The following is a 25,329-nucleotide window of genomic DNA, read 5'->3' as shown; positions in this document are numbered from 1 at the left end:
GGCAGAGATAAATAGATTTTTGGACTCTAGGGGAAATCAAGGGATATGGGGATCGGGCAGGAAAGTAGAGTTGAGGTAGAAGATCAGCCTTGATCTGATTGAACGGCACAGCAGGCACGAGGGGCCATGTGGTCTACTCCTGTTCCTATTTCTTATGTTCTTATGACAGAAAGAACTTTCATTTATATAGCGCCTTTCACAACTTCAGGATGTCCCAAAGCTGTTTACAGCCAATGAAGTACTTTTGAAGTGTAGTCACAGTTGTAATGTAGGGAACGTGCCAATAAATTTACATACAGCAATGAGATAATGACCAAATAATCTGTTTTATTGATACTTGTTGAAGGATAAATATTGGCCAGGACACTGGGGAGAATTCCCCTGCTCTTCTTCGAATAATGCCAAGGGATCTTTTACAACCACCTGAAAGGTTTAACATCTCATCGAGAATCATAGAAAGGTTACAGCACGAAGGAGGCCATCCGGCCCATCGAGTCCACGCCAGCTCTATCCAACAGCAATCCAGCTAGTCCCACTCCCCGCCCTATCCCCCTAGCCCTGCAAATTTTTTACTTCCAAGTACTTATCTAGTTCCCTTTTGAAGGCCATGATTGAATCTGCCTCCACCACCCCCTCAGACAGTGCATTCCAGATCCTAACCACTCGCTGTGTAAAAATGTTCATCCTCATGTCACCTTTGGTTCTTTTGCCAATCACCTTAAATCTGTGCCCTCTGGTTCTTGACCCTTCCGCCAATGGGTCAAGTTTCTCTCTATCTGCTCTGTCTAGACCCTTCATGATTTTGAATAGCTCTATCAAATCTCCTCACAATCTTCACTGTTCCAAGGATAACAACCCCAGCTTCTCCAGTCTATCCACGTAACTGAAGTCCCTCATCCCTGGAATCATTCTAGTAAATCCCTTCTGCACCTTCTCTAAGGCCTTCGCATCTTTCCTGAAGTGCGGTGCCCAGAACTGGACACAATACTCCAGTTGTGGCTGAACCAGTGTTTTATAAAGGTTCATCATGACTTCCTTACTTTTGTACTCTATGCCTCTATTTATAAAGCCCAGGATCCCGTATGCTTTTTTAACCTCTTTCGCAACCTGCCCTTCCACCTTCAATAATTTGTACACATATATCCCCAGATCTCTCTGTTCCTGCACCTCTTTTAGAATTGTGCCCTTTAGTTTATATTGCCTCTCCTCATTCTTCCTACCGAAATGTATCACTTTGCATTTTTCTGCGTTAAATTTCATCTGCCACATGTCCGCCCATGCCACCAGCCTGTCTATATCCTCTTGAAGTCTATCACTATCCTCCTCACTGTTCACTACCTTTCCAAGTTTTGTGTCATCTGCAAATTTTGAAATTGTGCTCTGTACACCCAAGTCCAAGTCATTAATATATATCAAGTAAAGCAGTGGTCCCAGCACCAACCCTGGGAACACCACTGTGCACCTCCCTCCAATCCGAAAAACAACCGCTCACCACTACTCTGTTTCCTGTCCCTTAGCAAATTCTGTATCCTTGTTGCTACTGCCCCCTTTATTCCAGGGGCCGCAATCTTGATGATAAGCCTACCATGCGGTACTTTATCAAACACCTTTTGAAAGTCCACATACACATCATCAACTGCATTGCCCTAATCTACCCACTCTGTTTTCTCATCGAAAAACTCCATCAGGTTAGTTAAACACGATTTGCCTTTAACAAATCCGTGCTGGCTTTCCCTAATCAATCCACACTCGCCCAAGTGACTGTTAATTCTGACCCAGATTATCATTTCTAAAAGTTTCCCCACCACTGAGGTTAAACTTACTGGCCTATAGTTGCTGGGTTTATCCTTACACCCTTTTTTGAACAACGGTGTAACATTTGAAATTCTCCAGTCCTCTGGCACCACTCCCGTATCTACGGATGTTTGGAAGATTATGGCCAGTACCTCCGCACTTTCCACCCTTACTTCCCTTAGCAACCTCAGGATGCATCCTATCCAGACCGGGTGACGTATCTATTTTAAGTACAGCTAGCCTTTCTAGTACCTCTTCTTTATCAATCTAAGAGACATGATGAAGTACAGTACAAATCCAAGGCATTCATTTTTCTTTCTTTTATAGCCATCTTCACTGAGGCTATCTATGCCTGAACTAACTTTCAGTATCTAGTCAATTTCCATTCACTCAAGAGTCCTCCTTTGTATTGTGAATATATGTGTAACCAAGCTGTTCCTGCAATTCTAAAATTGCCTAATGATATTCTGAGCACTGAAATATCATTAGGCAAGAAAGTTCCTCTTTTTGATTTCTAAAGAGAGAATGGGAAAAACTATTAGAAACTGCAGGAATTAGAGAACGCAGAAAGAGAACATTCATTTTCAACTCACCACTGTGCACTGAAGTCAACAAACTCTTTGGAGAATCTGTCAGCAGGAAGCTGTGGAGAAGGTTCCTCTACCACCTGTTTGAGCTGCTGGAAAGGAGTGCCCCAGGAATCATACGGGAATCTTAAGATCGCCATCTCAATCTAAACAGAACACGCATACAGGCAGTGTTAATTAACTAGAGGTCCGTAGTCGTTAGCAACACTCAAGAATCCTCACACTACTACAGGTTGATTGAGGGAATGGTGAAATCATTTAAAAATGACAAAATATCAAATAGTACACAGAGAGGCAATGTTACAGTAACTAAAACATTAATTGCATGATACTTGTACAACAAATAGTCACTGGGTCAAAATCCTGGAACTCCCTACCTAACAACATTGTGGAGCATCTTCACCACATGGACTGCAGCGGTTCAAGAAGGCGGCTCACACCACCTTCTCAAGGGCAATTAGGGATGGGCAATAAATGCTGGCCTTGCCAGCGACAACCAGGCCTGGTTAAAAATCTGGACCTCTGGTTAAAATCTGGTGAATAATTTTCTTACTGAAATAGGTAAAGTGCTTATGGGTAGTTTCATAACATACATCACTGCACTTCCAGTGAGTCTGTGTAGGGAGGCAGAAGGAGAGTTAAAGGATCGGGTCTGCTGATTATTTCAACATGGAGTGTAAAACCAGGGGCCACAGTCTCAGAATAAGGGGTCGGCCATTTAGGACCGAGGTGAGGAGAAATTTCTTCACTCAGAGGGCAGTGAATCTTTGGAATTCTCTACCCCAGAGGGCTGTGGAGGCTCAGTCATTGAGTACATTCGAAACAGAGATCGATAGATTTCTAGGTATTAAAGGCACCAAGGGATATGGGGATAGTGCAGGAAAATGGCGTTGAGGTAGAAGATCAGCCATGGTCTTGTTGAATGGGTATTTCTTATGTCTTATGTTTTAATTGTATTTAAGGATAAAGGACATGATTTTAGCCTGGAAAAACGGGTGGGCTTGGGGGGCGGAGGGGCATTAAAAATTGCAACAATTTCAAACCTGCCCCCAACCCACCCATTTCCGTTTTCACGGAGGCGGGATGAGGGGCGGGCAACCAACCCGCTCTCAGGAGGCAAGTCGGTCACTAAAACCTTTCAAAGAGGCTGCGGGCCTCCATTTTTCCAGGTTTCGTGATTTTAGCCTCTGGGGGCCTGGATTCCTGGGCCTTCTCCTTCACGTCGCGTGAGGGGAGGCGAGGCGAGGCGAGAAGGCCTGAAACAGCAGGTAAGTGCCTTTATAGCACAGCTTGTGGGCCTGGAGGAGCAGGAGTACTTCCCCCAGGCCCAACAAGCCTACCTACAGTGACCCCCCACCCCAACGGTCGCGACCCCAGATCCAGACCCCCCCCCCCCCCCCTCAGTGACTGACCCCGATGACTGACACTCCCCCCCCCCCCCCCCCAGATGACAGACCCCCGCCCGCCTCCGGTGACTGACTCCCGATAACTAACTCCCCCACCTTCCCCGGTGACCCCCATGCCCGCTGATGCCCGCATGCCTGCTGATGCCCCTGTGATGCCCCCAGGATTTGACAGCTTTGAAATAAAGGGTTACTTATTTGTGTCCTTTAAACCAGATAAACTGCAATGAGGAAAACTGCCCTGAATCATTTAAATGAAAATACCAGCACGGCCACCCAGAAATCCTTTGTTCGTGTCAAAGCTCAGAAGGAAATGTGAACAGACCAAAGATGGGCAGCATGTAACAGTCATCTAAACTGGTCACTCGAAAACCAAATTATAAAGCAGCCCCTTAGAGGGAGGGATCCAGTAAAGTGTGTCTTCATTCCTCATTCCAAGCTAATGTAATGACATCACAAGATCTGACACATTTGGTTCCAAAAGTGACTTTACTCTAGGTGTCAATGATTGCTTTTAATTTTGTCTCCTTTCAATAGGCCCGCATACAATTGCCTAAAAATAACTTAGCAAGACAGTAAACTCGTACAGGGTTTCAGGCAATGATTTATCAACAGGATGCAGTGATTAGTTTGCTCATTTTAAAATACTCATAAATTTACAAATCTGAGGTCTGATGCTGAATCGTCTCCAGGGTAAACACTTACCATGGTAATTCCCAGACTCCAGATGTCAGACTTGACACTGTAGCCCTTTTGGTTCACCTCGGGGTTAATCCTCTCCGGCTGCAGAAAGAGACAAGGTTTTACAGTTCAGCAGATGAGTCAGCTCCTGAGGCTACATTCAGCATCCCTACTGTACAACATCAGAACATCTGTCCTACAAAAAGACTCTCACTTATACTCTGTGATCAAAGATAATGGATGATAGGAGAGCCTAATGTCATTTTTCGGCATTAAAGTATGTTCTTTATATCAAAGGGTTTCTATAAAGACTGCATTGTCACACCATTGCTGAACAGATCAGACTTTACATAGGATGTACAGCACAGAAACAGGCCATTCGGCCCAACAGGACCATGCCGGTATTTATGGTCCACACGAGCCTCCTCCCAACCTTCTTCATTTAACCCCATCAACATATTCTTGTATTCCTTTCTTCCTCATGTGTTTCGCTAGCTTACCCTTAAATGCATCTATGCTATTCGCCTCAACTACTTTGTATGGTAGCGATTTCCACATTCTAACCACTCTCTGGATAAAGAAGTTTCTCCTGAATTCCCTATTGGATTTATTAGTGACTATCTTATATTTATGGCCCCTGGTTCTGATCTCCCCCACAAGTGGAAACATCTTCTCTACGTCTACCCCATCAACCCCATCATAATTTTAAAGACCTTTATAACGTCACCACTCAGTCTTCTCATTTCTAGAGAAAAGATCCCCAGCCTGTTCAGTTTTTCCTGATAAAGATAACCTCTCAGTTCTGGTATCATCCTAGTAAATCTTTTTTGCACCTTCTCCAGTGCCTCCATATCCTTTTTATAATATGGAGAGCAGAACTGTGCACAGTACTCCAAGTGTGGTCTAATCAAGCTTCTATACAAGTTTAACATAACTTCCCTACTTTCTGCTGATAATTTGAGATTTTTATTGATCTATTCTGATAAAAAATTAAGCAGTTACCACAAAACACTTCAAAAAAATGTCACCATCTCATCTGAGAACTGTAATACTTTTTTTTTTAAAAGCAATCTCTCCCCCCACACTTTCTCTCAGGACATTCAAACTGGTCAACCTTTGTGTAAGTATCATTCTCAGTTAATAGGACAGCTGGTGTAAGGAGGGCCTCCCCCAAAGTTCTGCCTCAATGTGCACCCTCTTCGTACTGGAAGCATGGTCAATGCTTGTCAAACCCAGTGCTCTGTTGATGCAGACAAGGGCAACCAATAAAATAATGGCTGCATATAGTGAACCACAAGTCCCGGCCAGAATGGAGATGGTTGGGTAATTCCCCCAGTCAATCATACCTACAGACCATACTGCTGTATGTGATTGGGATAGATTTTACACACATTATTTGTATTATGTAACTATCCTTCACTCACTGCATTTTGCCAGAGAAATAATCCTGCTTTTATCGATAGTCTCTGCTGTCTTTGAAATGAGATGAAATCTAATGCAGAGAAGTGCGAAGTGATGCATTTTGGCAGGAAGAACGAGAGGCAATATAAACTAAATGGTACAATTCTAAAGCGGGTGCTGGAACTGTTAATAGGACAGCTGGTGTAGGGAGGGCCTCCCCCAACGTTCTGCCTCATAATGTGCACCCTCTTCGTACTGGAAGCATAGTCAATGCACAAATCTTTGAAAGTGGCAGGACAGGTTAAGAAAGCGCTAAAAAAAGCATATGGGATCCTGGGCTTTATAAATAGAGGCGTAGAGTACAAAAGCAAGGAAGTTATGTTGAATCTTTATAAACACTGGTTCGGCCACAACTAGAGTATTGTGTCCAATTCTGGGCACCGCTCTTTAGGAAGGATGTGAAGGCCCTAGAGAGGATGCAGAAAAGATTTACTAGATTGGTTCCAGGGATGAGGGACTTCAGTTATGTGGATAGAAGGGAGAAGCTGGGGTTGTTCTCCTTAGAGCAGAGAGGGTTGAGAGGAGATTTGATAGGAGTGTTTAAAATTATGACGGGTTTAGATAAAGTAAATAAAGAGAAACTGTTCCCATTAGCGGAATGGGTCGAGAACCAGAGGACACAGATTTAAGGTGCTTGGCAAAGGAACCAAAGGTGACTAGTGGAAAAACTTTTTTTACGCAGTGAGTAATTATGATCTGGAATGCACTGTCTGAAAGGGTGGTGGATGCAGATTCAATCGTGGCTTTCAAAAAGGAATTGGATAAATATTTGAAAGGAGAAAATGTGCAGGGCTACGGGGAAAGAGCAGGGGAATGGGACTAACCGGATTGCTCTTACAATCATTGAGACGAATGGCCTCCTTCCGTGCTGTAACAATTCAATGATTCTAGTTTCAGTCACGAGTTCTGTTTGCTGCAGTGCATACTGACTATGTTCAAATAGACTCTGTTTGCTGCAAGTCCCACTGTAAGTCCCGCCCCACCTCCAACTCACTGGCTGACAGTGGTGTCAATACTCACTCCGTAAAATAATATGGTTTTAATCAAAACAACTGTTCTATATACATTGCAATTTTGGTGATGAAGTGAGTCAGACTTTTGAAATACCTAGTGGTCATCACTCCAAAACAGGTGCGACGACAGCTCCCAGCGCGAGTGTCCTAATCCAGAAATCTGCCTGATTTTAGACCTCTTGTTTAGAAGTCGCATATTGGTACCCAGTCTCTGCTGAGTAGGCAGATCTCATCCAGAGGGTACTGCAATTCATTTTGGCCAGGGTGGGGGAAAATTAACAACCAGGGCCACTCCTGAACTGTGTCCAGTCATCTGTGTCAGAAAGTGCATATATGTGTGAGCAAGGACAGGATGGGGCTTAGTTATAATGTTGCTCTTGGGGAACAGCCCCGTGACACTGTCTATCTAGGCTCACACATTAAGAATAGCCACTGGGATGAGCTACTAAAGGGCTGCCACAGTATGCAAGCAGGCTCTAAAATTTTAGTTGTCACCATCAAAAGGATACATGTTACCTCGCAGCCTGTTTCATGGTTAAACGGCCCACCTAGGCTTCCCAGTATTTGCTGGACAATGAGGGCAAACAAAGCGAACCCTTGGACTTTACATTTAGCACATGCACCTTTCAAGCTAATTAATTCTTTTTTGGGGGTTCAGAGCAGCAGAAATGGACAGCTGCCCAGTGCCCAACAGGAAATCATCACAGAACACTAGGCTTGGACTTTTGATCTGAACACGCACACTCTCTCACTCTCTCTCTCCAGGGCTCCATTAGCATTCCCAAAGAGAGCCGAGCACTGAAGAAAATGAGAAGACGAGAACTCAGCCACTGCGTTTAGTTATTTAACTTTGGCCCGTCATTACTAAAACAGAAGTCCAGAAAGAAATTCTAACAGTGGAGAAATTTTACTCAATATGGAATAGATAGCAAAAGTTACTGTACCTGAGCTTAGTGGATGGTGGCTTTGATATTTTATTTTAAACAAATTAAGAACACGAGCATAGCTGCAGGTTTCTCCATACTGTGTACTCAATGTAGCCGCTATCATTACGCTGTCAATACAGGTCACTAGTAATAGAACAAACCAGGAAAAGCTCATTTCAAAAGTTCATCGGAACAGTGTTAGTACCATTAGCACAGGCACTTGTCAAGTTACTGATGTAACTAACACTCTAGGTTAGGCCATCTTACATGAAAGTCCCAACACAACGAGTTGCTTGGTGTATAAATTTCTCAAGAGTTCACATTGTGACTTCAAACATAAGGGCAGGGAAATTCGACTTGGGTCCAAAACAGGCGTGAAGTCAGCGGAGTGGCCGCTCTGCCCGCCCGTTCGGGCTGGTGGGAGGCCCCAAATCCAAATTAGACCCAGATTCGCTCTCCACATCATGTTTAAAGGATGTCAGGACTTTTACTTACGGCCATGTATGGCTTGCACCCAGCATCCATGGTTTTAGCTACCGAATCCACTAGGTAGCCACTAATGCCAAAGTCACACATCTTAACCTGGCCTTGTACGTTTATCAGGACGTTGGATGGTTTCACGTCTGAAAGAAAATACAATAGTTTATGCAACACCCATTGCTTGTTCAAAACAGAGTGAGCCAGAGAGCGAGGAGCTTAAACAGAAATGCCCCCTCGTTATACCCGAGCAGTTTTTAGAAAAAGGGTTAGAGGCGTTCTAACAGTTTGTTAAGATTCACAGGAACAGCGATCGTGCTTCTGACGTGCCAGCATGGAACACAACTTAAATTACAGAATGAAATGATGTGAAGTAGTGAACAGTATATAGCAGACTCTAAAATAGATGAGATCTGAGGGCTGATTTTGCGGGGTTCTGCTGCCAGCAGGGAGTCTCGCTCATCAGTAATACAAGTCAGAAATCTGGGCAGGCGCTGCACATGATTTGCCGGCCATTAATTTGAGTGGGTGGAAAGTGGCGCCCAGCGGGGGCCTGAATTTCCAGCACGCACCACCGGATCCGTACAATTCTCCCCCCCCCCATTACATTTAAATTATGGTCTGGAACTTAGCTGACTAACTAAAATGAAGAGCTAGATAAATGAATAAAACAATCGGCCATCTGATCAACTACCGGGCTCTTCAATAGGTTGTGACCCTGAATAGAGACCCTTATCCACCCCAAACAACAGCATGTTGAAATTCCTACCCCAGAAGCTTACCACAGGAATAGGAGAATGTTGTTCCTCATGCCATCTAATGTATTAAAAAAAAACAAGACGAGCCCATTCGGCACACTGGGCATGCTCAGTTTGGCACTATGGGGGGTGGGGGTTCTCTTACCCACTTACTTTCCTGAAGGCAGTCAATAACCATTGGTACCTTCAAGGTAAAAATTTGAAATTTCTTCCCAAGTCTCAAAGTTAATTGAGTGGAAACTTTGAACTTAGGTACGTTGTTAAGGTACTGTTGGTGGTGGATGCTCGGTACTGAGTTAAGACCAAGGTCAGGAGTTAAGGAGCCACCTAACAAATTCATCGAATGTTTTTCATGTTACAATCCATGCAATTCAGCTTTTGTCTAGTCCTAGCGGAACTGGAATCAAAGGGTATTTGATGGTCCACACATATCTTGATGATCTTCAATCGCTTCCAATTTTGTACTCATGCCTGGCGTTCATAGTCCAAGTTAAATAGCCTGCTTATATCAACACTATCCATGCATTTTGGCATATAAAAAGACCATAAGCACGAGGTACCAGCTAAACGGAATACCACATTTTACACAACCCATCCATCAGTTCCATAGGCAAGGTTAGTTACAATAAATGGATTAGTCTTTGAGAACTGCTTAGTGGAGGCAATCATAGATTGTGTGCTTACATGCACAGGATGCATCAGTGTGTTTGAGGTTGCTCCATCTTAATTGCATTGGAAATGCATGCAAACCCACCATGACCACCCTTTCCGGTGAGACTATAACATGTCTAGAAGGGGATGCTTTGTTGTGATCGGTGTAGTGTACATAAGCCTTTTGATCTACTACAGAGAGTCAATTCAGCAAATGGTGGCCTAGAAATTCCTTGAGGCCGTTTTTAATGCGATAAATGGGCGCAGGGAACAATCCCAGCGGAGGGTCGAGTATCACAAGAAATTGGTCCTCAGGCCCCATCTAAATATTCAGAGCAGCCTGTCGCACCTTCAAAGGCAGTTCACCCGACGGAAGCATTCAACCTCGGGCTGCCTGCCTTGCCTGCAACAGCCCGGGGGGAGAAAGAGAGGGGAGGAGAGCAGTAAGGGGTCTGATCACAGCCGACCAAAGTACTGTGGAACCGGGAGGAGCACTCCTGTTCCTCCTGGCTCCACAGGATTTTTTTAAATTATAATTACCTTTTCGTGACAGCCACTGACCATGCCGCATTCATGTCTCAAAAACCTGAGCAAAGCAGGAACAAGGGCTGCCCAATTTTTTGTAAGGGTCCTTAAACATGCCCCTCATTAGCCTGTCTTAGGAGGTGGCCTGAAAAATAGCCTTACCCAATTTCAGGTCGGACGTTTTTCAGGCGCCCTTGGGGTGCAGGACATCGCACCCCATAAATTGGTCCTTTTTGTGCCCGTTTTATGCCTGCAGATTTACATTCTTGGCACCTTTGTGCTTCTTTTCTTTTTGGGTTTTTTGGAACAGGGTTTCTCCGAGAGTAAGCAACAATTGTACCAGATTTTACTGAAAGGCAATGTAAAGTGGGCAATTCAAAGACTTCGATAGTATAGCATGAAACAAAAAGAGACAGTACTGGGCAGCAGTGCATTAAAAAGGGAGAAAGAGCAAATTTGGAAAGTGACTAAACCATTACGCAGCTCTCCCAAAAAGAAGCAATGCAAGAGTATTCATTTGCCGCGATGATAACAATTATACTAAATCTTTGAACTCTGCAACAGCAGGTCTCATATTGGACAAAATTTTATTACATTATTACCACTTGCTCTATTACATACCAACATGTTGCAAACTGTTAAGGGCAGTTCAGTACTTAAAGAGGATTAATATCAGGCACATACCTCTGTGTATCACAGACAGCTTACTGTGTAGATGCTCCAAGGCCTTCACGATCTACAAAACAAGTCCAGCGCAAGTCAGCTACAAGGCTGCGGAGTGATACAGTAGCAACATTTGTTTTTAAGCTGAGGGATACTGCTGATTAAATTCAGTCTGCCGAGAGAATTAACTTAATGCAAAGATGAAGAATTCTGTGAGGCTGGATGAAGAAGAAAGCAATAATTGGGTCAGGTCTTCATTAACTACATTAGAACAGGGAAAGCTACATTGACTCGAATAAAAATTCTAACACGAAACGGTTACAAAAAGATAATATGTACTATATTTACGAATGGTGCCCACTACAGTTTCACAAAACAAAATATCTGGATTTTCACCTATTAATTACCGAGCGGATTTTATCTATGGGTACAGATGGAATATGGCATAGAAGGAGTTCAGGATATTAAAAAAGGACTCACAGAAACTGCTATTTTTCCTAAGATGTCTTCAGGGATAGTCATTCCTTGGTCTATCACTTGTTTGTAGAATTTGTCCAGCGAGGTGTCCATTAGCTCCATGCAAATCCACACATCACCCTGTGAGAAAGGGAAGCAAATAAAGCGTCAATAGTTTCACATACACGCACAAAAAAAACCCCATCAAGATTGTAGCTAAATTGAGGGAAATAAAACTAACAGCATTTTTCAATAAATTTGGAAGCTTGCAAGATTGGGGTTGACTGCCAATTAATTCTTAAGTGGACAGGGCATAACGAATTCTTCAAGCCTCGAGGCTTTGCTCATTCTCCTGGGCTTAGAAGCTGAAATTTGGCTATGCAAGGGCAGCAAATTGATTATAGAGGCTGAAGATTTGGCTGCAAAATTCCCCTTCCAGCACATTTCTACAGGCCGTATGGCCAAGGTGCAAACTCACCCCCAGTTTGGAGGAACTGGAAACTGGTCACACCACCAAACTGTAAAATCAACCATCCATTGGGCAAGGCGTCAAGTGGCCAGATCTAATCAAACCCTTTGTTTAAGGAAGAGCACAATAAGTGACTAAAACAATACCCTAGCAATAAAATGACCAATGACAGAGAATATCAGTTTGGAATTTCAGTGCACTAGCATTTTTTTTCCTGAAAATAAACAATTAGGAAGCACTTGGCTTTAAGGATTCATGCACACTGCTATATTTTAAAAGCAGTGAAAGAAGAATTTCATTAGGCCGTATACAACCAATTTTATAATTATAATTATACATTCTTCTCTCCAAAAATGCAGAACCCAGGTCATGACATCATGTGACTCATGTACAGTCGAAGTGAAGTGCTGTCAGATTACGCAGAGACATCAGCAAACATGCTGGCCACCAACACGGGACATTTTCCAACTGCTCATCTCTACCAAGAAACTGAAAAATTGCAGTCTCAAATTCAACCTCAAGAACCAAACAATAATTTAAATGGAATGGGAATTTTTGGAACTGTTGGCATAGAAAGTGTTGGAAATTCAGAGTTGCAAAATATCACATAGTGAAAGGCTCAAGTGCAGAAAGATGAAAGATTACATTTAAACAGGGTCCCCATTTTGTTGTTCTCCTAACACCAAATATGGCTATCATCTATGACTTCAACAGAAGTGAATCTATTAAAAACAGCCTTTGTACAACTTTAGATTGCAGTTTTTATATTTTAGCTCAAATATTGTTCACATGTAGTGGTCTATCTTAGGGGTTTATAAAATGGGAACCTCACACCCCCACCCCACTACAAGGCCAGCAGAATTACCTCACGGAAAAGTGCTCCATAAAAGGTGACAGTGAAGGGACAGTCCACAGTGCGCATAGAGATATCAAGATCCATCAGCAACCGCTTCTGCTCTTGGCTATTCACAGTAGCACGGATCCTCTGGAAAAGGCAAGATATTAGAGCATTACAAAGGGGGAAAAGCTCAGGGTTGTTCGCTCAGCAGGGCAAAAATACACCATGGGCCAGTAACATCAATCACAGCATTGCACAGTCTCTTAGCTGGTCAACACACTCAATTATTTCCCCATAAACCATCAGATTGTTTTTAATACTGTACAGCTTTAGACCAGCCACACAATCTAAACAAAGGGACTCAAAAGGTTCCAGCTCCACACATGCACATACAATGTTGGATTGTGCCCTTTGTACTTGCATACTTGAAGACCCCAAGCATTGCGTGTAGCAAAACTGTGCGTGCTTTCTTTATGTACCTTCCTGCAGGTGAGGAAGCCTATAGAAATGTAAGTTGTTTATGAATACATTTAGGCTAGCAGTACAATTTGCACAGAGAGAAATTCTCCCACCATTTCTTTTGTGTCCACACTTTTAGGGGGCCTGTCTCAGATTTTTTATTAATAGAAATCTACCAGGGGAGAAATTCAAATAATTTCACAGCAGGAAGGAGACCAGAGGGAAAGAGGATCAAAACAAGCGAACGCGCAAACAGGATTCCATACGGTGCCGGGGGAGGTGGGGGGGTAAAGAGGGAAGCTGAAGAATTTTTCAGAAAAACCACATGAAGCATTAAGAGAAAACTCAATTAATGCTCAAAGAAGTTAAACTTTATGCGTGAAATTCAGGCTCTGCTGGATGAAAATGGGATGTAGTATGATTGCTAGAACTGCTCTGGAATTTCTGAAAGGGAACAACTCTTTCAATGGCTACATCAACGCGAAAAGGGCCTGAATTGGTAGCACAGTGAGGTGAAAGGCTAAAGTTAGTTGAAAAGATGAGAGGATCTTTGAGCTGCTCATTGAATACAACATTTTTTTAAAATCAGAACCCACAATTGTACATGACTTTGGTTAGACCCCATCTAGAGTACTGTGTCCAGTTCTAGTCATCTCACATGGTGGGAGATATAGATGCCTTGGAAAAGGTGCAGAGAAGAGCCACTAAATTAATACCTAGTTTAAAAGCACTTAGTTATCACAACAGGCTCAGGGAGCATGGTTATGTTCCTGGACTAGAAATCCAGAGGCCTGGACTAATAATCCAGAGAGCGCGAGTTCAAATCCCACCAGGGCAGTTTGAGAATTTGAAAATCAGTTGAAAAAATAAAATTGGAAATTAAAAAAAAACTGGTATTGGTATAAGTGACCATGAAGCTGTTGGATTGTCCTAAAAATTCCACTGCTTCACTAATATCCTTTATTGAAGGAAATCTGCCATCAATACCCAGTTTGGCCTATATGTGAATTCAATCCCATATGGTTGACTCTTAACTGCCCTCTGCAATGGCCTAGCAAGACATACAGCTGAATCAAACCGCTACAAAGAATACCACATGGGCTGTAACGGTTGAAGAAGGCAGCCGACTATCACCTGCTCAAGTCAAAAAGGGATGGGCAATAAATGCCGGAGATGCTCATATTCAGAGAATGAATTTAAAAAAATGGGTCTTTTTACTCTAGAAAAGCCTAGTTTTTGGGGAGAATTGATTGAAGTATTTAAAATGATGAAGGGACTAGCCTGTGCACATATTATTTGAATTAGATAAGTTAGGTGAGATAGTGAACGAGGATCCGCAGAATCTGACCCTATCCAACAAGTACAATGTACTTGCTACCTGTGAGGATAAGGATAAAGACTGTCAGAAGGACAGCCGGAATGCTGACCATGGCACCCTGGAGCAGGAGGCTGTCCAAAGGGGGGGGGGGGGGGGAAGGAGGAGGAGTATGATGTAGTAGTTGTAGGGGATTCAATAATTAGAGGAACAGATAGCATCCTTTGTAAGCAGGATCGAGAATCCCACATGGTATGTTGCCTACCTGGTACCAGGGTGAGGGAGATCTCGAACCAGTTTGAAAGGGTATTGGAGGGGGAGGATCTAGTTGTTGTAGTCCATGTTGGGACCAATAACATAGGAAAGAGTAGGCTAGAGGTCCTGTACAGAGAGTACTAGGAGCTAAATTAAAAAACAGAACCTCAAGGGTTATAATCTCTGGATTATTAAGCAAGCCACGTGCAAATTGGCGTAGGGATAAGCAGATTAGGGAGGTGAACATGTAGCTGAAAGAATGGTGTGGGAAAGAGGAGTTACACGTCATGGGACACTGACACCAGTACTGGGACGGGCTCCACCTGAACCAGACTGGGACCAGGGCCCTAGCGTAAAGGATAAATAGGGCAGTCAAAAGGACTTTCAACTAGTAAATTGGGGGGGGGGGGGGGGGGGGAAGAGGGGGAGAGAGAAGAAAGAGAGGGATCAGGCAGAAAAGGTAGTATAAATAATAATTTTAAAAAACAAACAAGAAAGGGAAGAGGGTAGAGTAATAGTCAGAAATTATGCTTTCGGCACTACAGGTAAAGGGAAAACTAAAAGACGTAAAGTAATTAGATCAGGAGAGAGAAAAAAGAAATGTGTGAGAAAAACAACATTAGTGCAGAAGGAAGGGTTAGGGTGTGTAGCCCAAATAAACATTCTTTATTCAACGCACAGAGTATAAGGAACAAGTTGAATGAATTGCAGGCACAAATTCAACTTAGAGGGTACGACATGGTAGCCATTACTGAGATATGGCTGCAAGACTGTCAGGACTGGGAACTGAATATACCAGGTTATAAGGTCTATGGGAAGGACAGGGAAACAGGTAGAGGGGGAGGAGTAGCCTTAGTGATTAAAAATGAAATTACTTCAATGATAAGAGAGGATAACAAGAGGTAAGCAGGCAGTAGAGACTTTATGGGTAGAATTAAGAAATAGAAAAGGATTTAAGACTGTAGTGGGAGTTGTGTATAGGCCTCCTGGTAGCAGCTGTGAAGTAGCAGAATTTGTAAACTCAGAGATTAGACAAGCATATAGCAAAGGCAGAGTGACTTTAATATAGATTGGGATAAGCAGATGAACTCGTGTTGGAAAGGTAGCGAATTTCTTGAGTGTGATCAGGGCAGCTTTCTGCAACAATATGTCCTAGAACCAACAAGGGGGCAGGCCATATTAGATTTAATAATAACGAGCCAGATTTAATTAACAGCCTAACGGTGAGTGAACATTTATCTAATAGCGATCATAATATGATAGAGTTCAACATTATGTTTGAAAGGGAGAAACCCGTATCAGCTACTGAGATTCTAAATTTTAGTGCCGACTTCAACGGGATGAGACAGAGACTGTCTACAGTAAACTGGACAAAACGACAGAAGGTCAGTGGAAGGTGTTCAAAAAAGAATTTAACGTGATACAGAACCAATTTATATCCCTAAGGGGCAAGAGAAAAAAAAACAAAAAACAGCTACGCATGACAAAAGAGGTAAGAGGTAAGTTACTAAAAGAAACGCATATAAAAATGCAAAAAATAGCACAGATCCTGGAGACTGGGAGAGATACAAAGAACAGCAAAGGGTGACAAAACAGATAGTAAGAGGTACCAAAAGTGAGTATGAAAAGAAACTTGCAAGGGATATCAAAATCAAGACAAGAATTTTTTACAATTATATTAGGAAAAAGAGGGTGGTCAGGAGCAATGTGGGCCCTTTAAAAACTGAATGGTGATATTGAAAATGAAAATAAGGAAATGGCAGACATGTTAAATAATTACTTTGCATCAGGATTTACAATAGAGGAAAAGGATAGCATGCCAGACACCCCAAGGAAACTAATTTTGAATCAGGGACAGGGACTCACCATAATTAACATAAGCAAATTAACAGTAATGAAGAAAGTAATGGTATTAAAAAGTGACAAATCCCCAGGACCTGATGGTTTCCATCCCAGGGTTTTAAAGGAAGTGGGTGAGAACACTGCAGATGCCCTAACTATGATCTTTGAAAGTTCTCTCGATTCAGGAACCATTCCTTTAGATTGGAAAATTGCACATCACGTCACTTAAGAAAGGTGAGAGGGGGAAACCAGGGAATTATAGACCAGTTAGCCTAACATCTGTTGTCAGGAAATTAAAAGAGTCTATAATTATAAGGACAGAGTGACTGAACACCTTGAAAATTTTCAGCTGATCAGAGAGAGCCAGGGTAGGTCATGCCTGACGAAGCTGATTGAATTGTTTTTGAAGAGGTGACTAAAGTAGTGGACAGGGGAATGTCTACTATAGATGTTGTTTGTATGGACTTCCAGAAGGCATTCGATAAAATCCCTCATAAGAGACTGTTAGTTAAAGCTGAAGCTCATGGAATTGAGGATAAATTATTGACCTGTTTAGGAAATTGGCTGAGCAACAGGAGACAGAGAGTATGGGCAATGGGCAGGTACTCAAATTGGCAGGATGTGACTAGTGGTGTCCCACAGGGATCTGTGTTGGGACCTCAACTATTCACTATTTATTAACGACTCAAATGACAGGATAGAGAGCCACATATCCAAGTTTGCAGATGACACAAAGATAGGCAGCATTGTAAGCAGTGTAGATGGAAGCATAACATTACAGAGAGCTATTAATGGATTAAGTAAATGGGCAAAACCATGGCAAATGGATTTCAATGTAGGCAAGTGTGAGGTCATCCACTTTGGACCTAAAAGCGATAGATCAGAGTTGTTTCTAAATGGCGAAAAGCTCAAAACAGTGGAGGTCCAAAGAGGCTTAGGGGTCCATGAACAAAGATCATTAAAATGTCAAGGACAGGTACAGAAAATAATCAAAAAGGCTAATGGAATGCTGGCCTTTGTATCTAGAGGACTAGAATACAAGGGGGTAGAAGTTAAGCTATTGCTATACGAAGCCCTGGTTAGACCACACCTGGGGCACTATGTTCAGTTCTAGGCACTGCACCTCAGGAAGGATATATTGGCCTTGGAGGGTGTGCAGTGTAGATTTACTAGACTGATACCTGGACTCCAAGGGTTAAATTACAAGGAGAGATTTCACAAACTGGAGTTGTATTCCCTGGAATTTAGAAGATCATGGGGTGATTTGATCAAAGTTTTCAAGATATTAAGGGGAACTGATAGGTAGATAGAGAGAAACTACTTCCGCTGCTTGGGGAGTCTAGGACTAGGGGACATAGCCCAAAAATTAGAGCCAGGACTTTCAGGAGTGAAGTTAGGAAACGCTTTTACACGCAAAGGGTGGTAGAAGTTTGGAACACTCTGCCGCAAACGGCAGTTTATGCGAGCTCAATTGTTAATTTTAAATCTGAGCTAGATAGATTTTTGTGAACCAAAAAGGTATTATGGGATATGGGACTAAGGCAAGTACATGGAGTTAGGTCACAGATCAGTCATGATCTCATCGGATGGTGGAACAGGCTCGAGGGGCTGGATGGCCTCCTCCTGTATCTTTTTTATGGCTGCTGGTACGAGAGGATTTAGAGGTGGTGTTGCCTAGTTGCAACATAGCTAAATGAGACAGACTTGATGGACCAGCTGGTCTTTTGCTTATGTTCGTATGATCCACAGGTCCATGTGCTGGACTCATGAAGGTGAAAGCTTCCCTTTTATTATAACATAGAAGAATGCAGGACTGAGGAAAGATTATCCTCCTTGCCGTCATCTAGCCATTTTTGAATCCTTTTCGCTGACCCAAACCTACATCCTTCTACTGTGCTGAATTTAGGAACAAATCAACGTCCTCTTTGAACACGTTAATAGTAATTACTGCGTTGTACAAGTTGATAAACTCAACGTGTGAAGTTAATCCTCTTTGCAAGTTTAGTACTTGGCTTCTTCAGTTCATAATCAGGTCCTATGGTCCTACCACCCTGACTTTGCACAAAACAGCCCACTCATCCAGTCTCAGCATTAATCTCCTTTTATTATTTTTTAAGAATAGATCCCATCCTTTGTTTTCTCTTCATAATTCAATGATCTAAGCCTTGGAATAGTGTTGATTATCCTGCTCGTAATTCTTTCCATTATCAGAACATCTGTGTTTTCTTAACAGCGTACGGCAATTTCCAGTAGAGGCAGATAAAGAGACCGACACAATGAGATGATGTTATTTTACCATTCGGTGTAAGTCTGTGTCGGAAGAGTGTTCGATGGCTACATACAGACTGCACCGCTCACTAGCTGAAATCCCAGGCTCCACAAAGCAGAGGTCATTCTTCCAATAGCAAACAAATGAACTCTTGTTACAATTGACTCAAAGTGTGGAAATGGAACAATGACACTCATATACTGTAATAAATTACGTGGAGAGTCTCTGTTTGTCAATTACTGTAACCTGGCTCGTAAATTTACAGGAAAGGAATCTGAAACTGACGTTCCTATGAAGACTTTTTCTTGTTGATTTTTGAAGTTCTTCCTTTTTGTGCCAATTCTTTCTCTTCCCCTCCCACCATCCCCCACCTCACTCTGGAAGGTATTGACTCATTGAAACTGCGCAGTTCCACAGGCCCTGGTTGTCTTCCAGTGCCCAGTGGCTATTTGTTAGTAAGTCCAGTGGGGTAGAAATTGGACCTCGTTGCGCCAGTTCTAGGTCCCCTCTGCTAAACTGGATTCCGATGAGCAGTGCAGGCTCCGGGGCCTAATCCGCTCAAGATTCTTCAGCGGTCACTGTGGCCTAAGCAGCAACTGCCACCAAAAGATAAGATTTTTTTTAAGCATTGCTGTGGAGCCAGGAGGAGCAGGAATGCTCCCCTCAACTCAACAGTACTTATGATTGACACCCTCCCCCTCCCCACTGCCGCTCCATCCCCCTCTTCCAGGACTTACCTTAGGGCAATTGCCAGTGAGGCAAGCGACCTGAAATTCATCTATTTAAAATGGGCGAGTTGCCTGTGGAGGTCTGCTGGAGCTTGCTCTGCATTGTTAGGAGGTGCTGTCCCATATGATGAGACATTAAACCAAAGCCCCATTCCATCAGTTTCCAACTGAATGTAAAAGATCCCTTGGCACTAAAGAGCAGTAAACTCTCCCAACCAAAAATATTCATTCACCTTATTGCGTTTTGCTACATGCGCAAATGTTATGTCAGCAAGTGCAGCACACAGTCACGGCACTTCAAAAGTAATTTGTGTGAAGTACTTTTAAGACATTTATGAAATGCATATAGACATAAAAATGCAAATCTTTCTTTCTCTTAACTGCAGGATGCATATTGGGAAGGGGTTGAAAGGAGAGGTTAAAGCAATAGATTAAAATTAATAAACCAAAGAGCATTACAACACTGCACGAAATGGATTCAAATCCTCTGAGATACCAGATAATAGGAGCCTAATCAAACCTAGATTGTATTAACCAGTTCACGCGACACAGGCCAGAAAAACATCAGCTTTAACATGGCACAAATGACATTATTTCCAGATCAACAAGAGCAACTCAACAGTTCATTCTTCAGGCTTCCCTGTGTCGTAGTAAAAAGCTTCTCTAAATTAACTTTGCCTTTTATAAGTCAGGTTTAATGTGCTGATTAATCATCAAATTCAGTAATGTGACCTTGTGACTATGACAGTGACCAACACAATTTTACAGAAGAACGTGAAGCTAATATAGACTGTAGCTCCAGGACATAGACTGGAAGCAGGGATTGCTGCTGCGGCCAGCTCTACAAGTCCCTGATCATTCCTGCAATACTGGAGTGGATTAGACACGAATAGAATAGAAGGGTTTGGGAACCATCAGAAATTCATTAGAAGCAGCCAAGAAGAGATTTTTTCCTATCTCACACAGATCAGGAGTGAAGTCATTTATAGATCTGAATAAAATTAGCCCTAAACTTCAGAGAAAAAGTCCATTCATGTATATTTTGCCTGGAGTCTCGACCATTTATCTCCACTCACTTTAACCACATCTTTGAATTTAAGACTTATCTCGACATTCTGTATTAAATATCCAAAGAATTAGGGAAATGTAACAACTAGCTTCCAAAATACAGACATCTTAAAACAGGGACAGAACAGATAATTGTTATTATCATTAAGGAAGGAGGATATAACTGAAGGACAATCATTCACTTTAATTCGGAATTTAAATTCAGGCCCGGACGACCCACGGCCTAACATTATAATAATGGCAGAATGGTAGTACCGCTTAGCTTCGGCTAAACCTCGGCCCTATAACTGCGCAGATTCTATTTGTATGAAAGGGTCCTGAAGGCAGAAAGACAGAGGCTTGAAAGGCAGGGTCGATGCCAAGTCTTGTATAAAAAGAACATTTACCTGACGAAGGAGGAAGCCTCCGAAAGCTTGTGAATTTAAAATAAAATTGCTGGACTATAACTTGGTGTTGTAAAATTGTTTACAATTGTATAAAAAGGTTCTTCCACTTGGTTTAGTTAGGGCAAAGTGTTCATTTTCTAGCTAAGGTGATTTATCACTTCCCAAACACCGCCTCAAATTTGGTTAAGATCCCAGTGGCACAGAATTTTGGTGAAGCTTTTTTTCAAAAAAAAAAATTGATGAGCCTGAATTTTAATTTGGTTTGTCTCTGTAATAATTGTTGCTCACTTCCATTTCAAAAATTTATGATAATGGTGAATTTGGTAACAGAAAGAAATACCCACTGACACAAAATGGCGCCAGAAACTCTCTCAGGATTAGCCAATCAGTGCTCACTGTGTTGGGGCAGCACAGCAGCAAAGTGTTGGGTTGTGCTAGCGAATAACAATAGTACAACAACTTGCATTTATATAGCGCCTTTAACGTAGTAAACATCCCAAGGCGCATCACAGGAGCGTTATCGGACAAAATCTGACACCGAGCCACATAAGGAGATAGCAGGGCAGGTGACCAAAAGCTTGGTCAAAGAGATAGGTTTTAAGGAGTGTTTTAAAAGGGGGAAAAGAGAGAGATGGAGTGGTTGAGGGATGAAATTCCAGAGCGTAGGGCCTGGGAAGCTGATGGCACAGCCGCCAATGGTGGGGCGAAGGAAATCGGGGATGCACAAGAGGCCAGAATTAGAGCAGCACAGGGTTCTCGGAGGATGGTAGAGCTGGAGCAGGTGACAGAGATAGGGAGGGGTGAGGCCATAGAAGGGTTTGAAGGCAAGGATGAGAATTTTAAATTGGAGGCACTGCTGGACCGGGTCCTGCGAGTGTCGGCACACTAGGCAAAATAAAATGCAATATAATACCCTGCTTCTCCCTCTCCAAACAACAACTTGATGTCGTAACGGGCAAACGGTTGGATTGATATTCTGGAAGGAGGTGATCGAAAAGGCTGAACCTACCTTGTAAACAGAGCAAGATTAAGCAGATACCAGATTAAACCCAAACACTGCACAGTGCCAGCAAATGGTATGTTCAAAACAGGCGATTCCAACCCGTATACTATAGGGTTCATAGAAAGGTTATAGCACGGAAGGAGGCAATTCGGCCCATCGTGTCCGCACCGGCTCTATGCAAGAGCAATCCAGCTAGTCCCACTCCCCCGCCCTATCCCTGTAGCCCTGCATTTTTTTTTACTTTCAACTACTTATCCAGTTCCCTTTTGAAGGCCATGATTGAATCTGCCTCCGCCACCCCCTCAGGCAGTGCATTCCAGATCCTAACCACTCGCTGTGTAAAAAAGTTGTTTCCTCATGTCACCTTTGGTTCTTTTGCCAATTACCTTAAATCTATGTCCTCTGGTTCTTGACCATTCTGCCAATGGGAACAGTTTCTCTCTATCTACTCTGTCCAGACCCTTCATGATTTTGAATACGTCTATCAAATCTCCTCTCAACCTTCTCTGTTCCATGGAGAACAACCCCAGCTTCTCCAGTCAATCCACGTAACTAATGTCCCTCATCGCTGGAATCATTCTAGTAAATCTCTTCTGCACCCTCTCCAAGACCTTCACATCTTTCCTAAAGTGCAGTGCCCAGAACTGGACACAATACTCCAATTGTGGCTGAACCAGTGTTATATAAAGGTTCATCATGACTTCCATACTTTTATACTCTATGCCTCTATTTATGAAGCCCAGGATCCCATATGCTTTCTCAGCCTGCCCTGCCACCTTCAACAATTTGTGCCCATATACCCCCACATCTCTCTGTTCCTGTACCCCTTTTAGAGTTGCGCCCTCTAGTTTATATTGCCTCTCCTCGTTCTTCCCACCGAAATGTATCACTTCGCATTTTTCTGCGTTAAATTTCATCTGCCACGTGTCCGCCCATGCCACCCGCCTGTCTATATCCTCTTGAAGTCTATCACTATCCTCCTCACTGTTCGCTACCCTTCCAAGTTTGGTGTCATCTGCAAATTTTGAAATGTGCCCTGTACACCCAAGGGTTAATGCTGGCCCTCAAGTCAAAGGGCATCAGAAAAATCAGCTGTGCCACTGCATAACTGACATAATTTCCACACAGACCAGCTATCTTAAATTAGAAATGCAGTCGCCAGCTTGTCCTCATTTGTAGTAAACTGGTCTTTTATTGAATTACCTTCGCCTGCTATAAATAACACTTTTACGAGCTGCCTCTTTTAAGTCAAATTTGTGTAACGGAATGTGAAAAATTGGCCGTGTGATCATGACCAAAAGCAATAACATTTCACAAAAAGAGAGAGAAACAGAAAAAGGCAATGAAATGTGTCTGGAATGAAAAGCGAGTTGATAAACAACAATTAGAAGGAAAAAAAAATCAACCTTCCATTTCAGAGAGAACGGAATTACGCTCAGGTTAGCACCTGTCCTCACCAGCTCAGCTCATCAAAGCAAATCGCTACACATACAAAATGTTAGACATGTATTCTATTAATTATGTCTTAAACCAGTCAAATGTATTGATGGTATGCAAAGGATCATTTACTGAACCATATGGATACACTGAGGCGCGCACAAAGCAAACAGCAGTTCATTAACAATATGCAAAACAGCTGACCCACTTATTCCTTCATGCCTAAGAATCTGCCTTCATTGAACACACCCAAGTTCTTCGATCACAGTGAAGTCACTTCTATGATGCATCGTTCCCCAGTTCTCAGTTCAGTTACCGAACATCTTAAACTGTATTTTATTGGAAACGAAACAGTGCACGGGAAGCTTTCCTGTTAAAGTAACTGATGGTACTGCATCAAATCGAAGGGAAAGTGATGGACCAGCTGGTCACATGTTCTTATGAAGCGATGGATAGATTACTTATTCCATTAAAGCTCCTGAAAGAATTCGTGACAAAGAGGGTTCAGCTGCTCGGAAAACATTGTGCCTTTCCAACACAGTTACTGTCATTTAATATCCTGGGATACACAAGCCTGTAAACCCTGCGGAACGAGTGGGCTATCTGCTGCCACTTCCAAAATCTGAAGCACTTCCACGACCTTAAGGCGCTTGTGCATCACGGCAATGCAACTGCCTGGAAACACACGGGTTCCACACCTCCCCCACCCACGCACCCCCCACCCACCACCCCACCTGCAGGGAACCAACAGCAGCATTGACCCACGGCAAAAAACACGTCAGCTTGGCTCAGTTAGTAGCACTCTTGCCTCCGAGTCAGAAACTTGTGGGTTCAAGCTCCACAAGGGACTTGAGTAATAATCTAGACTGGCACTTCAGTGCAGTACTGCCAGAGTGCTGCATTTTTGGAGGTGAGGTCTTTCGGATGAGATGTTAAAACCAAGTCCGCCTGTTCCGGTGGATGAAAAAGATCCCATAACGCTATTTGAAGAAGAGCGGGGAATTCTCCTGGTGTCTTGGCCAGCACCCCTTCCTCAACCAACACCACCAAATGTAGATTATTCACTCTTTTGTTCATTTGTTGATAGTGAGTCCCTGTTGAGTCTGAATAAGTGACCGTGTTTACCTACATTAACAGTGACTGAACTTCAAGGATTGCAAAGTGCTTTGGGATGTCTTGAGGCTGTGTGAGGCACGACTGTATATAAATGTAAGTTTCTTTTCTTTCTTTCCTTCCTTCCATCAGGTTAAGGCTGCCTGTCCAATAAAAGTGAATGGAAGGGTTGGTGCCACATGTTGGCACTCTGGGTCTCTCTACTGCGGTGAGCCCAGCATACAGCTAGTGGCACAGTCTGCACAACAGTGGTGAACAGAGATGGCTCTCTCCGTGGAGGACAGGGAAAACCTGGCAATATAAAAGTGCCTTTAGTTACTGCTGCCCGTGCCGCAGATTAAACGATCATACGATGGTCGAAAGCACCAGCACAGTCTCCTCCCTTCCCTCGAAGTGAGCCGTAGACAGCCGCAATTCAGAGACCTGGTCTTACCTTTACAGCCATCAGCGTACCACTGGGTGTGTGACGCATCTTCTCCACGACCCCGTACGCACCGCGGCCCAGCTCCGATAACGGCTCCAGGTCATCGGCTTTCACTTCAAAGTTCTGCAAACACAAACACTTGGGTTTAATGGTCTCTGATAAATGGGCAGTCTGAACAGGTAAAAACAGTGCGAACTGCAGACTTTTCGGCATCTCCATCCAGGTCATTATATCCCACAGTACTGTATTCAAACAGATGGAATCACGGACTAGAGATGGCGATGAACCCATTGAAGATATATAGCAGTGGTATGTTATATATATATAT

At 43.0% G+C, this 25,329-nt stretch overlaps 1 protein-coding gene across 1 annotated transcript in view; it reads right to left on the bottom strand.

Annotated features, from left to right (window-relative positions):
- Positions 1-25,329, bottom strand: part of map2k6 (mitogen-activated protein kinase kinase 6) — a 118,567-nt gene that overhangs the window by 40,912 nt on the left and 52,326 nt on the right. Inside the window, exons 4-10 of the mRNA XM_068004030.1 lie at positions 25,011-25,124; positions 12,730-12,849; positions 11,420-11,536; positions 10,961-11,012; positions 8,361-8,488; positions 4,490-4,567; positions 2,388-2,527 (exon numbers count right to left, since the gene is read on the bottom strand). Of these exons, the coding sequence (XP_067860131.1) occupies positions 2,388-2,527; positions 4,490-4,567; positions 8,361-8,488; positions 10,961-11,012; positions 11,420-11,536; positions 12,730-12,849; positions 25,011-25,124 (749 nt within the window). The remainder of the gene's footprint in view (positions 1-2,387; positions 2,528-4,489; positions 4,568-8,360; positions 8,489-10,960; positions 11,013-11,419; positions 11,537-12,729; positions 12,850-25,010; positions 25,125-25,329) is intronic.

The sequence above is a fragment of the Heptranchias perlo genome, chromosome 23 (assembly GCF_035084215.1).
Source record: "Heptranchias perlo isolate sHepPer1 chromosome 23, sHepPer1.hap1, whole genome shotgun sequence".
Lineage (NCBI taxonomy): Eukaryota > Metazoa > Chordata > Chondrichthyes > Hexanchiformes > Hexanchidae > Heptranchias > Heptranchias perlo.
This window is presented reverse-complemented; position numbering and strand designations above follow the sequence as displayed.